Here is an 18,727-nt window from a genome sequence, read left to right on the forward strand (position 1 = left end):
TCTCTATGGCTGCCCCCATGTACCAAAATTAAAGGCGCTATTCTATTACAGCCTGTGGAGATGTTACAGGTGGTCTCCCATACAAAACTAGTGCGTGTTATGTCTTTGAGTGCTTGCTATAGGCAACAAAACTTTTCACTTCGGAAAAATGCTTTACACCAAACTAATACACAAGGCAGATTGAGGAAAATGTTTAAAAAGAAAAGTGATCTGTGGTGCCGATCGCGACCAATGACAGTACAGCTTTTGTTTCACAAGAGCTATTTAACATATGAAAGCTGAGCGCTGATTGGTTGCTATTAGTAACATAGTATTTTCCTATATCTGTGTATTTTTTTCGTTTGGAGGTAATTTTTCTTGGACACTCCATGATTTGGCACTAATAAAAAACCCTACAGAAATGTTTTAAAATTTTTGTGTCGCCATATTCCGACATCTGTAATTTTGTTTTTATTTTCCTTTTATCGTAACTATATGAGAGCTTTTCGATGAATGAGATTAATTTTTTGGGTATCAGTAACTTTTTGATTAATGTTTTTTTTTTCCCTATTTTAAATTTACTTATTAATAAATTTAATTATTTTTTTTTTACATATGTTTTAATTTTTATATACAGTGGAACCTCGCTTAACGAGTAACCGACTTAACGAGAATTTCGCTTAACAAGCAAAGCTTTCTGTAAATTTGTAACTCGATTTACGAGAAAGCTTTGCTGTACGAGTGAAATCCTCACCGCACACACTTCCGGTTCCATACATCCACCGCGCTCTGACCCGCACTTGCAGTCCACACAAACACGCACATGTACGCACAAAACACACACATACAGTATTATGCTCACCTTACCTTCCGTTCCACCGCCGGCCTCATGGTTCTTGTAGTTCCCGGGTACATCGCGACGACCTCGCGGCGAACTACAAGACCCAGGAGGCCTGCGATGGAACGGAAGGTAAGGTGAGCATATAATATAGTGTACCTTCCGTTTCATTGCCGGCCTCCTGGGTCCTGTAGTTCGCCGCTCCACTCCACTCCAGGCTGTACATCGGCATCCATAGCGACGAGGCAGGAACTTCCTGTCACCGCTACTCAAAGGCAGCGCACTGGCCAGAGTGGCAAGCGGCTCTGTCTTTGACGTCAGCGCTCTGGCCGCGGAAGTTCCTCCCTCGTCGTTATGGTAAACCGATACACAGCCTGGCCCCGTACCAGAGAACCGCAAGTCCCAGGAGACCGGCGATGGAACGGAAGGTAACGTGAGCATAACATGTGCGTGTGTGCTTGTGTGTGTTTGTACGTGTTTGTGTGCGTTTGTGCATGTGTGGAATGAGAATAGGGGACTAGGATGGGACATTTAAAGGGAACCAATCATCAGGATTTTCGTGTATAAGCTGCAGCCAGTGCAGTACTGGCACTATCAGGCACAGGCTGTACATACCATTGAGGTGCAGCTCAGGTGTTTAGGCAGTGAAATTCATCTTTATAAAGTTTGAAATTTCGTGCACTTTTTGATTGACGTGTGCACCTCTGCAGATAATGTCCGGGCGGGTTATGCAGGAGTTCCCCGCCCCCCCACCAGCCTGTTCCTCCCTCTCTCCTGATGTCCGGGCGGGTTATGCACGTGTTCCCCGCCCCCCCCCCGCGCCGCCTGTTCCTCCCTCCCTCTGGCTGTATGTAAATATCTAATCTTCAGAAACATGGCGCCGGAGTGGGCCTCTGCGCATAGCGCTTATCTCTGGCGCCATGTTTCTGAAGCCCCCGCATTACACAACTTGGTGTCTGAGAGGGCGGCGCCACAGCGATGTCACACCGGCTGGTGTGTTGGCCCGGTGTCCTGGGGCGGCACGATACAGGAGCAGCAGGTAATCGCGTCCTCCGATCAGCTGTTCTGCAGTCCTGTTGTGATCGCGCTCGCTCCTGCGGTCACAACGGGATCTGAAGGAGCGAGGGCGCATGCGCCGCCCTCTAACACCAAGCTGTGTGATGCGGGCTTCAGAAACATGGCGCCGGAGATAAGCGCTGTGCGCAGAGGCCCACTCCGGCGCCTTGTTTCTGAAGATTAGAAATTTACATACAGCCAGAGGGAGGGAGGGAGGAACAGGCGGCGCGGGGGGGGCGGGGAACATGTGCATAACCCGCCCGGACATCAGGAGAGAGGGAGGAACAGGCTGGTGGGGGGGCGGGGAACTCCTGCATAACCCGCTCGGACATTAACAGAGAGGTGCACACGTCAATCAAAAAGTGCACGAAATTTCAAACTTTATAAAGATGAATTTCACTGCCTAAATACCCGAGCTGCACCCCAATGGTATGTACAGCCTGTGCCTGATAGTGCCAGTACTGCACTGGCTGCAGCTTATACACGAAAATCCTGATGATTGGTTCCCTTTAACACATTGTGGAACGAATTGTCTGCATTGCAATGATTTCCTATGGGAAATCTTGCTTTGCTGAACGAGTAACTTGGTTAACAAGCACACTCCCAGAACGGATTGTTCTCGTTAAGCAAGGTTCCACTGTATATTTTTTGTAATTAAATAAAATACAAAAAAAAATACAGATGTAAAAGGCTGAAACAAGCGATTTAGAAAATAAATAAATAAAAATGATATATAAGTCACTTGTTTCACCCTTTAAATCTGTATTTTTTTTGTATTTTTTTCTGGATTTGTGTTTTGCATTTTGTGCTGTAGTTGTAGTTTTTATTAATATGATTTTTGGTGTATATGAAATTTTGATTGCTTTTTATGGGGGGGGGGAATGCAATAAAAGTGATCTACAAAGACTGGAGTCAAGATTTTTTTTCCCCCCCCACACAGGCATAAATGTTATACTTTTTATTTATTTTTTTACTTTTTTTAATAGACATGATGATACTAAATATAATTTTATTTTTTAGCTATGCTTTTACGAATTTTAATATTATTTTCCCTTTTTTTTTGGGTCAGTTACTCACTTCCAAACAAAATAATGTATGCTGCTGATAACCAGAATGGAAATATCCGGAAATTGCCCACCATAGGAGTCACGCATTTCAGTGAATGACCCTGTGTGTACATCGGCCTCCATTATCACGATACGCCATGTTGTACACACAAAAAAACCCCCAAACCCACGACTGCCCTCTGCAAAAACTGAGGCGTCTCACAGAAAAGAGTCTGGGACTCGTTTATTTTTCACACTGCTGAGGTAAAGTGAAAGCAGAACTCTGATTGGTCACTGTGGTAAAAAGAAAGCTGAGCTCTGCTTGGTTGCTATGGGCAGCCAGGCTAGTTCTCTTGAATAAGGCCTAATCTTGTAAAAACCCACAATAGGGCGACTAGGGGGTTTCATGGCCCGCCATCTATAAGAGATGTGCTAGAGGCTTAGTATGTGAAAACGGTAGTGCCTGCCAATGATATTCGGTTGTACTTGTGGTATTAAAGAGCACTAACTACCTAGATGCTGCGGTCACTATTACTGCGTTCCTTAGGGGGTTTTCCTTTTTTGCCTCTGTCCAGTTTATCATCTATGGAACTGCCAAAAAATGCAGAGCGCTGTATTTAACAGTCCCATAGTCAATGAATGCAGAGAATGCCAGAGCCCGCTCTCGGGGCGCTAGCGATGGTCAAGTCTCCAAGGCAACGCGCTGTAAACAAATGAAATGTTAATATCTCAAGAACGGCTGCAAATTTTAATGAGCAGTAAATTGCAAAATTGCTTGTTTTTACGAGTTCTATCCGACAATACCTATTTGTGAAAACAAAACACCTTTTCCCTTCACGGCCTAGGACGTAACGGTACTGTAACAGCGTGTCCCTCCCCCGCCTGTGCTCATGGTGTAATAGTCTGTCCCTCCTTTGTACTGCTTCTGCTGGGAGATTGTTTGTTCTTCTCAGCATGGGACTTCTCCAACCACAACTTGGTAAACAGAACAGAGCCAGGAGTCTAAAGTCCATTCATGTATCAGATGTCTAGGGGGAGGTGTGCCCACCTAAGGGGCTGATCCCAAGAGAAGAACAATGAGACCCATGTTAGGTTAGTTGGATCTCGGCTGGAGAAGCACTAGGATCTATAGCTGAGGCTGGATCCTAGGGCCTGTGTATGGACTGTTACAGACTGGAGATCAGTGGCCACTTGGGATTGTGTTTTATTGTTCCTACATTGGACACAAGGAACTCATATAAGGACCATTGCCCTATTTTCCCTGGCATCGGAATACCAGGCAGTGCCCCTGGATCTTTTGTTTTGTTGTGGACTCCTTGCAGACTTCAAGGATTTATATTTGTTTGGTGCTTTATCTTTGTGGTTCCAATAAAGCCCTCCGGATTGTTCCTTAGCCTGGCGTCCCTTACTGCTCTGCCGCATACCCCGTCAGAGGTACGTCCTAAATCATGAAGTTATTGCCCTCGGAAGAAGGGGAGCAAAAAAAAAAAAAAAGAAAAAACGGAAAATCGCCCTTGGGTGAAGGGTTAAAAACCTTGTTATGGAGCAATATAAGAGCTGGAAATGTAGAGTTATGAACAGTCCAGGAAAGTTGAAAAATAAGCATAATGGAGGCCATATTGGTTGTCACTTGGGTTGCATGCTTAAAGGGACATGCCAGACAAAGCTCATATACTGTGTTAGGCCTCGTACAGGGGCAAAGCATGAGAAGGATTCTGTTACTGATTGCAGAGACCCCCACCGATCCATAGAACAGGGCTTTGCTGTGTCCCTTCTGAATAAAGCAAAGGCACAGCATTAAAGACAGTGAAAAATAATAGTGTAATGGCCTTCTATAAAAAAAAAAAAAATAAAATATATATATATATAAAAAATGTACCACACTGCAAAAATCCGAATATGGCTTCAGACGCTTTATCCCAGGCTCCAACCACGAGAGGGAAGGGGGTGTTACTAAATAGGGATCACTGGAGTCCCTACATGATCCTTAATCACCTGAATAAAGTGGACAGTTTGCTCCTATAGAAAGTTAAAAATCGGGGGGAAAAAAATAGTAGATGAAATCCCCACAGGGACCCATGAAGCTTCACGTTCGGGCTGGTCCTAAGCCCTCATGTAATTATAGACACGTGTAAACGTTAAAATAGCAGCGGTCGTCGCTGACAACCTTTTTTTTTGTCCCCCGTGCATTAAAATACCCAAGCAGTTGTCGATGCCGTTGTGCTGGTGACGGGTAAGATGCATTGAAGCAGTGCTTTGTGGTCCAAGCAGCGGTGAGAGGTTGAGCTACTGCTACGATGTTACCCGGGCAAGATGGCAGGCGCAGTATACACATCAGTATACACTACGGTGGAGCATTACCATGGCGGATTATTCACCGGCCCACTCCGATAACCACTGCTCACACGCGGCTCGCTCCCGCTCCGTCACTTTCTTGCACGGCCTTTCTGGTGGTTTCTGCACTTCTTTCTTGCTATCGGACTCCACCTGCTTGCTGACAATTTCCGTCATGGCATCGCTCAGGCTGCGGATGGTGTCTGTGGGCACCCAACTGGAGTCCAAATCCGGCCGGAAAGGGTCGAGCGCTGTGACTTCAATGAGCTCTCGGTTGGTGGGGATCCGGAGGTAGTAGGCATGAAGCATCATTCTGTAGGGGTCTGTGTCAGTTTTAAAGCTATAGGTAAAGTCGCCCACGATGGGATAACCCAGGGCGCTACAGTGGACTCTGAGCTGGTGGGTGCGGCCTGAAAGTCAAACAAATGGTGGTTAGAATGATGATGGCTACCCCACAAGATGTGCAGGGTCTCTATATCAAAGAAAGCAACTTGCTCCTGACAATCCGGCTGCGCAGGGGAACCACAGCATGGCTACATCACGCAATGAATGGAGCGGGTGACCGGAGCAGTGCTACAAGGCCTTAAGGGGGCTTTACACGCTGCGACATCGCTAATGCGGAGTCGTTGGGGTCACGGAATTTGTGACGCACATCCGGCCGCATTAGCGATGCCGTTGCGTGTGACACCGATAAGCGATTTTGCATTGTTGAAAAACCGTGCAAAATCGCTAATCGGCGACACGGGGGTCCATTCTCAATTATCGTTACTGCAGCAGTAACGAGGTTGTTCCTCGTTCCTGCGGCAGCACACATCGCTGCGTGTGACGCCGCAGGAGCGAGGAAGCTCACATTACCTGCCTCCCGGCCACTATGCGGAAGGAAGGAGGTGGGCGGGATGTTACGTCCCGCTCATCTCCGCCCCTCCGCTGCTATTGGGCGGCGGTTCAGTGACGTTTCAGTGACGTCGCTGTGACGCCGCACGGACCGCCCCCTTAGAAAGGAGGCGGTTCGCCGGTCACAGCGACGTCGCCGGACAGGTGAGTATGTGTGACGGCTGTGGGCGATGTTGTGCGGCACGGGCAGCGATATGCCCGTGTCGCGCAACAGATGGGGGCGGGTACCCACACTAGCGATATCGGGACCGATATCGCAGTGTGTAAAGTAGCCTTTAGAAGCTTATATGTGAGGTAATAAGACGTCGGTGGGGAGACAGATAGAGAGAGACAGAGAGAGACAAACAGGGAAAGAGACAAACAGGGAAAGAGACAGACAGACATGCAGACAGGGACAGAGACAGGCAGACAGAGAAGGAGGAGACAGCCAGAGAGACAGACAAAGATAGCTGGGGAAAGACATAGACCTTGATAGAGACAGACGGGGAAAGAGACAGAGAAATAGAGACAGACAAAGACAGGCAGACAGGGAAAGAGTCAGACAGGAAAAGACACAGACAAAGAGACGGGGAGACAGACGGGGAAAGAGACAGACCTGGGAAAGAAACAGACCTGGAAAGAGACCGATGGGGAAAGAAACAGAGAGATAGAGACAGACAAAGAGACAGAGACAGGCAGACCTGGAAAGAGACAGACGGGGAAAGAGACAGATCTAGAAAGAGACAGACGGAGCACATTACTTGGCCAATTTAGTTAAATCTGTGTGGAATATCTGTGGTGTTGAAATATATGTTGTGAAATGCGACATGGGGGTCCATTCTTAAAAATCGTTACTGCAGCAGTAACGAAGTTGTTCCTCGTTCCTGCGGCAGCATACATCGCTGCGTGTGACGCCGCAGGAACGAGGAAGCTCCCCTTACCTGCCTCCCGGCTGCTATGCGGAAGGAAGGAGGTGGGCGGGATGTTACGTCCCGCTCATCTCCGCCCCTCCGCTACTATTGGGCGGCGGTTCAGTGACGCTTCAGTGACGTCGCTGTGACGCCGCACGGACCGCCCCCTTAGAAAGGAGGCGGTTCGCCGGTCACAGCGACGTCGCCGGACAGGTAAATATGTGTGACGGCTCTGGGCGATGTTGTGCGGCACGGGCAGCGATTTGCCCGTGTCGCGCAACAGATGGGGGCGGGTGCCCACACTAGCGATATCGGGACCGATATCACAGTGTGTAAAGTAGCCTTTATTCTCACAATTGCTGTTGTTCCCACAGGACAGGCCTCCAGCAATCATTACAAAGGTTATCCAGCACCATCCAGATTCACTGACGTTAAAGCTGTCCTGTGCAGAGTCTCCTCCGCTGATCCCCATGCCTACAATTGTCATGTGACATGACATAACTAACTGAACTCGGCAGCTGTGTATCTCATGCAGTCACCTCGAGCTGCTGAGCTCAATGACTGGCTGCAGCGCCGTCAATATGGTCAGAGCTGCAGACAATAACAAACATCAGGAGCAGCAAACAAGACTCAACACTGGACCCAGGGAGGGTGAGTAAGGCACAGGGGCTTTTGGTGCACACCTGCCTAAAAGTGTGCACAATCAACACATCCCAAGTAGCTGTATGGAGTCGTGACGTCATTAGTAAGCGGCTCTGGATTGCGCCAGGTTACCCCTTTAAGTTAAGGGATATTTTAGAAATATCAATATGGTAATACCCCTCTATAGACCCCAATACTACCCACCTGTAAGAGGCTGCAATAAGACCTTAGTGACCGGGTCTCCTTTGTATAATCCACGCTGTAGCACAAGGAGGTCCGTCTGGCAAGGTTTGGGATTCTCGCACCCTGGGGAGGGCAGAACAATGATAATTTTATTATATATATACTAACTGTACTACCCGGCTTCGCCCGGGTTAATAACTGCTGTTAACAAAATAGAATGTATTAACAAAAATGTATTCTGCACACAAAAAACACAAAACAAATAGATAGAAATGTTATTAAAAGGCAAAAACTAAGCTAATAGAAGCATTTCACAACATATATTTCAACACCACAGATATTCCACACAGATTTAACTAAATTGGCCAAGTAATGTGCTCCGTCTGTCTCTTTCTAGATCTGTCTCTTTCCCCGTCTGTCTCTTTCCAGGTCTGCCTGTCTCTGTCTCTTTGTCTGTCTCTATCTCTCTGTTTCTTTCCCCATCGGTCTCTTTCCAGGTCTGTTTCTTTCCCAGGTCTGTCTCTTTCCCCGTCTGTCTCCCCGTCTCTTTGTCTGTGTCTTTTCCTGTCTGACTCTTTCCCTGTCTGCCTGTCTTTGTCTGTCTCTATTTCTCTGTCTCTTTCCCCGTCTGTCTCTATCAAGGTCTGTGTCTTTCCCCAGCTATCTTTGTCTGTCTCTCTGGCTGTCTCCTCCTTCTCTGTCTGCCTGTCTCTGTCCCTGTCTGCATGTCTGTCTGTCTCTTTCCCTGTCTGTCTCTTTCCCTGTTTGTCTCTCTCTGTCTCTCTCTATCTGTCTCCCCACCGACGTCTTATTACCTCACATATAAGCTTCTAAAGGCTACTTTACACACTGCGATATCGGTCCCGATATCGCTAGTGTGGGTACCCGCCCCCATCTGTTGCGCGACACGGGCATATCGCTGCCCGTGCCGCACAACATCGCCCACAGCCGTCACACATACTCACCTGTCCGGCGACGTCGCTGTGACCGGCGAACCGCCTCCTTTCTAAGGGGGCGGTCCGTGCGGCGTCACAGCGACGTCACTGAAACGTCACTGAACCGCCGCCCAATAGCAGCGGAGGGGCGGAGATGAGCGGGACGTAACATCCCGCCCACCTCCTTCCTTCCGCATAGTGGCCGGGAGGCAGGTAATGTGAGCTTCCTCGCTCCTGCGGCGTCACACGCAGCGATGTGTGCTGCCGCAGGAACGAGGAACAACCTCGTTACTGCTGCAGTAACGATAATTGAGAATGGACCCCCGTGTCGCCGATTAGCGATTTTGCACGGTTTTTCAACAATGCAAAATCGCTTATCGGTGTCACACGCAACAGCATCGCTAATGCGGCCGGATGTGCGTCACAAAATCCGTGACCCCAACGACTCCGCATTAGCGATGTCGCAGCGTGTAAAGCCCGCTTTATACTATGAATGTCTTTTGTTCCTATAGCAACCAATCACAGCTCCTACTAATAACCTGTAGTTCCAGGCTCCATTTACTTTAATGAAGGCATGTATTTTGGAGAGTAACTGTAAAGCGCGGGGTTACATTTTTCTGTCACAACATAGTCTACGACGTTCCCTGGGTCACATGAGGTGTCTGTGCAAAATTTTGTGATTGTAAATGCGACGGTGCGGATACACCTTTCGTTTCACTTTTTCCCCATTATGTAGATAGGGGCAAAATTGATTGGTAAATTGGAACGTGCGGGGTTAAAATTTTGCCTCACAACATAGCCTATGACGCTCTTGTGGTCCAGACGTGTGAGTGTGCAAAATTTTGTGGCTGTAGCTGCGACGGTGCAGAGTCTGCCATCGTGGAGACACAGTCGTTACACCCAGGACACATTATTAGAGGGGTTGTCCACCTTTTGGATCAATATTTTTTACTGTTTTTCTTTTCTTAAATGCATGCATTTTTGAAATTGGGTTTTTTGCAGTTGGGTTGCAAAAACCTTTTTGGGACCCTTTGCTGTTTATAGTCTCTGTGTTGCACTGTCATTGCTAGCTGCAGAATGAGTTAACAGAGAATCTGTCAGTGAGCTCGGTCTAATAGGAGCATTTGTAATTCTTATCTGTCATTTTCTGAGCTTCTCTCAGACCACATCAAAGTCGAATGTGCAGGAAAACTAAGAGCCTGTAAAAGCCAAACGGTGCAAAATATTAAATGAAACCCAATTGCAAAAATGATCTATTTACCCAAAATGCAACCAATTAAGTGGCACTAAAAAAATTGTCCCAATATGTGGATAACCAGTTTAAGGAATCACGCGTTAATGATGCCCCTAGGGTTCCCCAGCGTTGTCATATTGCTCCCTTCCTAATTCCTTAATAAATAGCTGATGATGAATTTGATGTAATCTTTTCAACCAACTTTATTGACAAAGATACGGACAATCAGTACTCACCCTCTGTCCCTTCTACGCACATCATGTGTGTGAGTCCGTCCTGCGTGTTTTTGCCTATGGCCATGGTGATGGTCATGCGACTCTCTGCTACGAAGCCCCTGACCTGAAGAGAAGAGGCAGCGTGAGTGGGTGTGAATACATAAGCAATGGATAAGACTTCAAGGAGACTTCATCATTACCAGGGCCAGGTACGCCTTGGTGACCGTCCGCTCTTTGAAGCACTTGTACGCCCGGCCGGCGGCTTCCTTGTTGAGGGCGACACATAGGGCGCCGCTGGTTGAAAAGTCGAGCTGATGGCAGAACCTGCGAGGCAATGAGATGCAGTAAATCCGCACGGACCCAATAACATGACGGACGTGCAGGACGGGAACTCACCTGAAGCCATAGTAAGTGTCGGGGTCGGCGAGCTCCGGGAAGCGGTGCTTGAGCTGCCTCTGCACCGTCAGCTTCTCGTACCACATCTTACTGTCTATGCGGATGTCCCAGTGCTTGTTCACCACCAGGAAATCCGGGCTCTGGTGAAGCAGGCACAGGTTCTCTATACTTCCTGGCTCCATGGACACGTAGGCACCTGCTGCACCAAGAAGGAAGCAAAACAAGACAGGAGGAGATATGTGTCATGTAAGCACAGCGGATACATAAATACCATCCATACAGAACGTACACACCCACTACATACATTATATATACACAGTACAGTCAAAAGTTTTCGGAAGCTGATAACTCTGATGAACTTATCCTCTGCAGCAGAGGTCATTTTTGGTTCTTATGAAAGCTAGTTTCATGACAGCACTTGAGGATACCTGCAATGTTCTAGCAGTTTTCTTTAGTGACCGATCTTCCAGTAATGATCAACTGTCATATCTTTACTTAGCTGAGTATTTATTGCCATATTCTAGCTTAGAAGAGTTGTGGACTAGGGCTCGGCACCAACACAGCCTCTGCAAAACACTTTTGATGATCGGAAACACATTCTGACTACTGATGATGCCACAATAACAACTACTGACAAGGCGACTGATTCATTGGAAGCCATTCCAGGTATCGACCTGATGAAGATGCTGGAAAGAATGCAGAGGGGGTGTGCAGCCATGATCAGAGTAAAAAGGAGTACGGTGAGGAACCTAAGGTGTAACACATTGTGGTGCGTGTCACACATTTCTTTACTCTTTGTTTCCATATTTGTTCCTTCGTAGTTCTGCTGCCTTCAGTCTGAATCTACCATGTGCACATTACAATAAGAACAAGAAAAACCACTGCATGATCAGGGGTGTCTAAACTTTTGACAGGTACTATATATAGTTACACTCACAAATATGTACTACATTCAGGCAGAATAAACGCATATGCATTACATACAATATATACATAGTGATACGTTATAAACATTGCATGTGTACATAATATACATATTACATACATGTTATACAGTGTATACAAGGCATATACATTATACACATTGCAGTCATGCATTACATTTAACATATATACACACAACATACTATACACAGTATTATGTACACACATCACCCACTATACACAGTATTATGTACATACACACACCACAAACACTATACACAGTATCATGCGCACACATTAAACGCTATATATAGTATACACACACTATACAGAGTATACACACATTACACAAAGTATATACACACTATATACAGACATACAGTATTACGTACACACAGTATATGTGCCCACCAATCTGTATACACACACAGCACACGTTACACAAAAGTATATACACAGTACACACTGGATACACACACACACACACACACAGTATTAAGTACACACACACACACACACTACACACCATAGTAGGATTTTTGTGTACTCACCGTAAAATCTCTTTCTCTTAGTCTTCATTGGGGGACACAGGACCATGGGTTATGCTGCTGTCACTAGGAGGCTGACACTAAGTAAACAGAAAAAGTTAGCTCCTCCCCAGCAGTATAACCCCTGAGCCGGAGGCGGGCTCAATCAGTTTAGTGCACAAGCAGTAGGAGGAGAACCAACAATCCTGGATAAAACAAGGTAAAAAACTATGACGAACAGTCGTGTGACCAGTGACCTGGGAATATGGGCACTGGGGAAACAGGCATGTCATATATAACAAAAAACACAAGCAGGGTGGGTGCTGTGTCCCCCAATGAAGACTAAGAGAAAGAGATTTTATGGTGAGTACACAAAAATCCTACTTTCTCTGTCGTTTCATTGGGGGACACAGGACCATGGGACGTCCAAAAGCAGTCCCTGGGTGGGAAGAAAACCATCACCGGAGATAGGAAGGAAGTTGCTTCCCCTTGCCGGGCTGACCCGGACCTACAAGCGCCTACGTTGTTACAGGTGTGCCACTGCCACCCGCAAACCTTACACCAAGGCTGGCCTCTGCCGAAGCTTGAGTGAGAACCTGTTAGAAACTAGTAACAGTACGCCGACTAGATCGGGTGGCGGACCAGAGGACCTGGTTGACCGACGTCTGGAGCCCAATCGTTCAAGGGTGCCCCTTGCTCGGTAGACCGCGGCGGAAGTCCGACCTTCATGCGATAGTCTTCATATATGGAGGACAGGATCCATGTGATATTCAGGCCCTTGGCGCCGGCCTATGCTTCCTGGGAAAGGGTGGAAGGTTGGACTGACAGTCGGTGTAACCGACAAAAAAATGGTGTCCTGCAGACACGAAAGACTGAGGGCTCGTACCAGCCCTAGAACGAACTATGCCTCTTTCAGGCTGAGAGGGGAGCCTAGAACCGACAAAAAACGAAACCTAAAGTCCTCTTCTGGAACGAAAGCCGAGGTGTCTCGGACAGAAACGAAGGGTTCTGGCTGGAGCCCCCCCCTTATCCTACTGGCGGAGCGGAAAAAGGGGGAGAAAAGACTACGAGAGGGCTGTCCGCCCTGATGCCGTCTGTAAAAACCAGATGGCCACGAGGAGCCCACCTATCAAAAACAGGTGGGAGCAGGGAAAAAAGGGGTACCTTGAGCAAACTCATCACTGGATTATGGTCCCACTTTTCTAGTGAACGATGAAAAACGCCGAGCCAGATGGACGTTTCTCTGAGCGAAGGCCCTGATTGATGGAAAGTGAAAAGTCTCTGAAGATGCGGTCCTCACACCACAGGGGGTGCTCTTTCCAAGTGGAAATAAATCTTCGAGGGAACTGGATTCCAGGCCCTCCTCAATGTCTGTCATCATCTTGTTCACAGACCTGACCGAGCCAGCATCCGGGATCCACTGGTGAGGCCATGGAACCTGGGACTTCTGAGTCCTGGTAGAATCTGGTGGTCTGGAAGGAGCCACGGGGCATCTGCGAGGAGATGAGTAAGTTATGCAAAACTATGCTCGCCTGGGCCACTCCCGAGCTATCGCCTGCCTAGGTCCCTCTTGAGAAACCTCGAGATCATGGAAAGCCGCGGGAAGATGCACGAGAGCCTGAACAGGCTACACGACCGGTCTAGGGCGTCGTCCTCTAGTCCAGAGCAGGTGGCGTACTCGACGCACCATTGACTTGAGAGTTGGATCGGAAGGCCAAAAAGTCACGACTGAAGGTCTTCCTTCGCCAGAGATCTGGCTGTTGATATCCCTGTTGGAGCCCTTTACCTACGCGAGACCTATCCTACCGCGGAAATCAACCGGCCAAACGTCCACGCTCGGGATGTGCTGCCGAGATTAGCGAATGAAAGAGCCCGTCCCAGAGCAAGAACCTCTTGGCCTCTTCCCTTGCCATGACGCTCCCTGCGTCTTCCTGGTGGATGATGCACATCACTGCTGTGGCATGGTCCGACTGGAACCTGACTGGACAATACGACCCAGAGAAGAAATTGTAACCGGGCTAACCGAATGGCTCTGAGTCCGGAATGTTGAAGGGGAGACGACACTCTAGGGGTGTCCCTCGGGACCGTGCCGAGGAATGGTGGGGTAGCATACCCTAGTACGGGAGGCTGGTGACGGTTGATAATAAGCTCCAGAGGAGGAAAGGGAAGCTTCTCAGGGATGGTTGCGAAGATTGGTCCTCTAGGAGGAGATTGGCCGGTCACCCTCAAAGACGGAACCTTCCTGACCCCGTTCTTCAGTGTGTTCCGTTGGAGAGTCTGGGATGAAATCTGGTATGTGCACCATCGCTAACACCGCCACAGACTGTCGAGGACTCGCATAGCAAAAAACCGAAGGGAAAAAACGGGAGCGGGAGGCAAAGAGCCGCGGGACCCTGTGCCAGGAGGGAAACTGCTCCTGCGTGAGGAGTAGCAACCCTTGAACGGCTCGAATACCGTGCCTGAGGAGTGATGGACCGGGCCGGGTCTGGGAGGACTCCTTCCTGTAGCTCAGCTACCCTAGTAGCGAAAGGTGATGATGATGATGGTCTAAACCTCAAGGCGAGGATCCTTGAAGGGAGACTCTGGGTCTCCCGGTCGTTCCTGGGCAGAGAGAGCCTGAGGATGCGTAGGGATCGTGATCCCTGCAAGCACTGTTAGAAAGCTGGGACGGTCTGCAGCCACGCAAGGCGGAGACGGCTGTTGTAGGGATAAAGGCTCCCTGACGAACCTAGCGTGAGGGAACGAGTCCTGGTGCATCAGGGCCGATGCCGGGAAAGGGATGTACCCTTCCCTTACGTAGCCAGTCTACCCTGACGTAGCCTAGGGGATAAACTGGACTCGCCTATCTCCGAAAGGGCGATCCCGAGAGCCGGAAAGGAAGTCAGCGACTTCCTAGATGTCGAATCTGCGTTCCTGATCCCGAGTCAGAGCTCTCGACGGGTAGGTACACTGATGTTAGAGGCTCAGGCCGTGTAGCGGGCAGACACCAGATTTTGTGAAGAGAGGGTACTCACTGAAGCTGATAACCAGTCCTGGGTCGGCATAGGTGGAGCGCGGACCGCTGCGTAGAGTGTCCGTGGAGTCCCTGCGGAGCGTCACGATAGGGACGAGAAGCCAGGAGGAACCCAGGCGGGTCAAGTACAGGATAGCGTGCCCCTTCATCACGGAGCCCTCTACGAGGAGGGGTAAGACAATCTAAAGGACTTACCGCTGGTGAGAATTGTGTCCGGGGAATATCCGTGATCACGCCGTCACACGGCGAACTGGATGTCCACTGAAAACCTGCAGGGGCCCCCACCTTCTTGTCTGCAAGGTGCCATGCCCCCTCTCTCCAGAGCCCTCTGGGGGAATGATAATGACACTAACCCGACTTACCGCAGGTAAACGCCGTGTCTGGTTGTTGTCTGTGATCACTCAGCGACTCCAGTGTGGCATGCCCATTCTCACCGAGACCCCTTTTTGGAGAAGGGAATAAAGACGATGACAAGACTTACCGCTGGCAAACGTCGTGTCTGGCAGTTGACTGTGAGCACGCGGTAACTCAGAGAGCTCTGGATGTCTTCTGAGCACATCAAGGGTCCGCTCCAAATGACTTAAGGGGGACCTGCGTGCATGTAGATAAGAGGGCTGTCCGTAGCCTTACGGCCTGACTCACCAATTCCAGCAGGCCTTTAGTCATGCGCCAAAACATCCAGGTCCTGCTCGGAGTCCAACAGAGGTGGAAAGCCTGGGCCATCACCCGAGAGGTCGGAAGACTGCCGGAGAAAAAGCAGTCTGGACCTGGGGAATAAGGTGGAAAACAGGGGGGCCACAAAAGACGAGACCTGTAGGGTCCGCTTCTAGCATAGGGAAAGGTCCCTGGTACGAGACTCACCTCCCCGAGGGGATTGCGCTAGACCTATGGAAGGTATAACCGAGTATTGGCCGGGGACGCAGTGCATGCGCGCGAAGCCGAGGGACGGCGGCGAGGGGATCTATGACCTGAGACAGGGCATTAACCCGCCGGAGGGGACTAAACTAAAATCTCGAGCTGGGAGCGCGATATAAAAAAGGTGAAGCAAAACAAGTGCCCGAAAAGTACTGTAAGAGTTAAGGTGTAAAAAACTCATGTATGTAAAATTTTTAATAAAAATCGACCTAAAATAAAAAATACCCACTAAAGAAAAGTGTGTTTTATTTTCTCCCCCGGAAAAAGAAGGTGATGCTGCGGCCTCAGTAAACCCAGACTAGTAGTCTGGAATAACTCCCATTCTCTTCTCTTTTTTTTTTTTTTTTTTTCTTTATTTAAAATGGACGCTGTGAGCGGGAAAAAAAAATATCCCCCACCCCCCAAGTGATGCCTGGAGCACGGCGGAGGGCGGGAACGGAGAGGCCGGCGTCCAATAGCGCCGTGCGGGAGGCGGGCCTGGGGACGCCGAGGACAGGGCCGAAGCCGGGGGCTAAATTTTGAAGGTGCCGGGGCGGGCAGAGGCCGCGCCGGCGGACCCGGCCGCAGGCGGCGGCGGAGAGGATCCTCGGCGCGCTGTGCGGGATGCGGCCTGGGCACGCCGAGGACGGGGCCTAAGCAGAGGTACCGTCGCGGGCAGAGGTAGCGCCGGGGGACCCGACCGCAGGCGGCGGCGAGGATTCTCGGCGCGCTGTGCGGTAGGCGGCCTGGGGGACCGAGGACAGTGGCCGAGCCGAGGTGCCGTTGCGGGCAGAGGCAGCGCCGGCGGACCCGACCTCAGGTGGCGGCGGCGTTTGAAGCCGTTAAAGGTACAGGGGCAGCGCCGGCGGACCCGGCCGCAAGCGGCGGCGGCGCAGCAGCGATGCGGGGCCGCCCGACCTCGGAGTCGGCAGGGAGCTCCACGGACGCAGCGGGGGAGTCCGGCGAGTAGGCCCAGACCGGGGCCTAAATTTCTGCAGCCGTCCGAGGGGGGAGAAGGTAGGGGTCCTACCTGATCCGCGGCGCGCTGTCCAGTGTGCAGGCTGAGACTCTGCACATGCTCCTGTGTGCTCCGCTCAGCGAAGGAATGGCTGCGGGCACCAGGAAGCAGGCTGAAGAAGGCGGGGAGTTGGACGCCATTGGGGTGGAAGCCCCTAAATGTAGCAGCGTTGTCCCATCCAAAAAATCCAGATGCGCTGCGGAGGTCCAGTCCCTGCTGTATGCCCCTTGCGACCCTTTGGGGTGGTACCGCAGGGTGAATAGGGGTGCCCAGAAAAGTTCAGCCCCGCGTGCCAACCGGGGAGTGGTACCGTGGAATTGGACGGGGGAGAGGGCCCGACGACTCAAGCCTCTGCGACCCAGGGGAGTGGTACCCACACGGGCTGCGAGAGATGAGGTAGAGAAAAGATACCTGCAGAAAAAGAAAATTACCACAGATGAGAGCGACGAGCGCCGCTGAGAAAAAATGAAAAAATAACGCAAAAAATCAAGTGGCTGAAGGGGGCCCAGTCGGCCCACATCAGCCTCCTACGACACTAAGCAAAAAACTGATTGAGCCCGCCTCCGGCTCAGGGGTTATACTGCTGGGGAGGAGCTAACTTTTTCTGTTTACTTAGTGTCAGCCTCCTAGTGACAGCAGCATAACCCATGGTCCTGTGTCCCCCAATGAAACGACAGAGAAAAACAGTTTATATGCACGGTATGCTGTATACACACATTATTATGTAGACACAGTATATATATATATATATACACATTTGTTTACACACACATTGCACACTATACACACAGCGTTATGTACACAGTATATACACACACACTACACAGTATTCTGTACACAGTATATACACACACAACACACAGTATATACACACTACAAACAGTATATACACAGTATACACAGTATTCTGTAGTACACAGTATATACACACAGTATATACACACTATAGACAGTATTCTGTACACAGTATATACACACAGTATTCTGTACACAGTATATACACACACTACACACAGTATATACAGTATTTTGTACACAGTATATATACACACACACACACACACACACTACACAGTATATACACACACTACACAGTATACACAGTATTCTGTACACAGTATATACACACTATAGACAGTATTCTGTACACAGTATATACACACACACTACACAGTATATACACACTATACACAGTATTCTGTACACAGTATATACACACTATACACACTGTATATACACAGTATTCTGTACACAGTATATACACACTATACACACTGTATATACACAGTATTCTGTACACAGTATATACACACTATACACACTGTATATACACAGTATTCTGTACACAGTATATACACACTATACACACTGTATATACACAGTATTCTGTACACAGTATATACACACTACACACCGTAAATACACACTATACACAGTATTCTGTACACATTACACATTATATACACAGTATATATACATAATTAAACCACACATTACATACAGTGTTACGGACACAGATCACACACTGTACACAGTATTATGTGCACACAGTATACACACAGTATATACACAATATATACACACATGACACAGTATTATGTACACACCGCACAGACGTCTTCTCTCCTCCCGTGCTCCGCCCACACTGCGCTGTACACACCACGCTGCACGCGTTCTAACCAATCCGAGAGCCGCTCTCCCCTCCACAG

General features: G+C 49.1%; 1 protein-coding gene across 2 annotated transcripts; it reads right to left on the reverse strand.

The window, feature by feature from the left end:
* Nucleotides 1–2,345: 2,345 nt before the first annotated feature.
* Nucleotides 2,346–18,655, reverse strand: RPUSD1 (RNA pseudouridine synthase domain containing 1). 2 transcript variants are annotated; one of them, XM_075318325.1, is made up of 6 exons: nucleotides 18,626–18,655; nucleotides 10,643–10,841; nucleotides 10,447–10,570; nucleotides 10,268–10,370; nucleotides 7,884–7,985; nucleotides 2,346–5,663 (listed from the first exon to the last, which is right to left on the reverse strand). In XM_075318325.1, the coding sequence occupies exons 2-6, from the start codon at nucleotides 10,822–10,824 to the stop codon at nucleotides 5,290–5,292; spliced, it is 885 nt and encodes a 294-aa protein (XP_075174440.1). In that variant the 5' UTR covers nucleotides 10,825–10,841; nucleotides 18,626–18,655; the 3' UTR covers nucleotides 2,346–5,289. The 2 variants fall into 2 exon arrangements, with proteins under 2 accessions (XP_075174440.1, XP_075174441.1); XM_075318326.1 differs by having other exon boundaries at nucleotides 10,643–10,838; nucleotides 18,626–18,654.
* Nucleotides 18,656–18,727: the final 72 nt, after the last annotated feature.

The sequence above is a fragment of the Anomaloglossus baeobatrachus genome, chromosome 7 (assembly GCF_048569485.1).
Source record: "Anomaloglossus baeobatrachus isolate aAnoBae1 chromosome 7, aAnoBae1.hap1, whole genome shotgun sequence".
Taxonomy (NCBI): Eukaryota; Metazoa; Chordata; class Amphibia; order Anura; family Aromobatidae; genus Anomaloglossus; species Anomaloglossus baeobatrachus.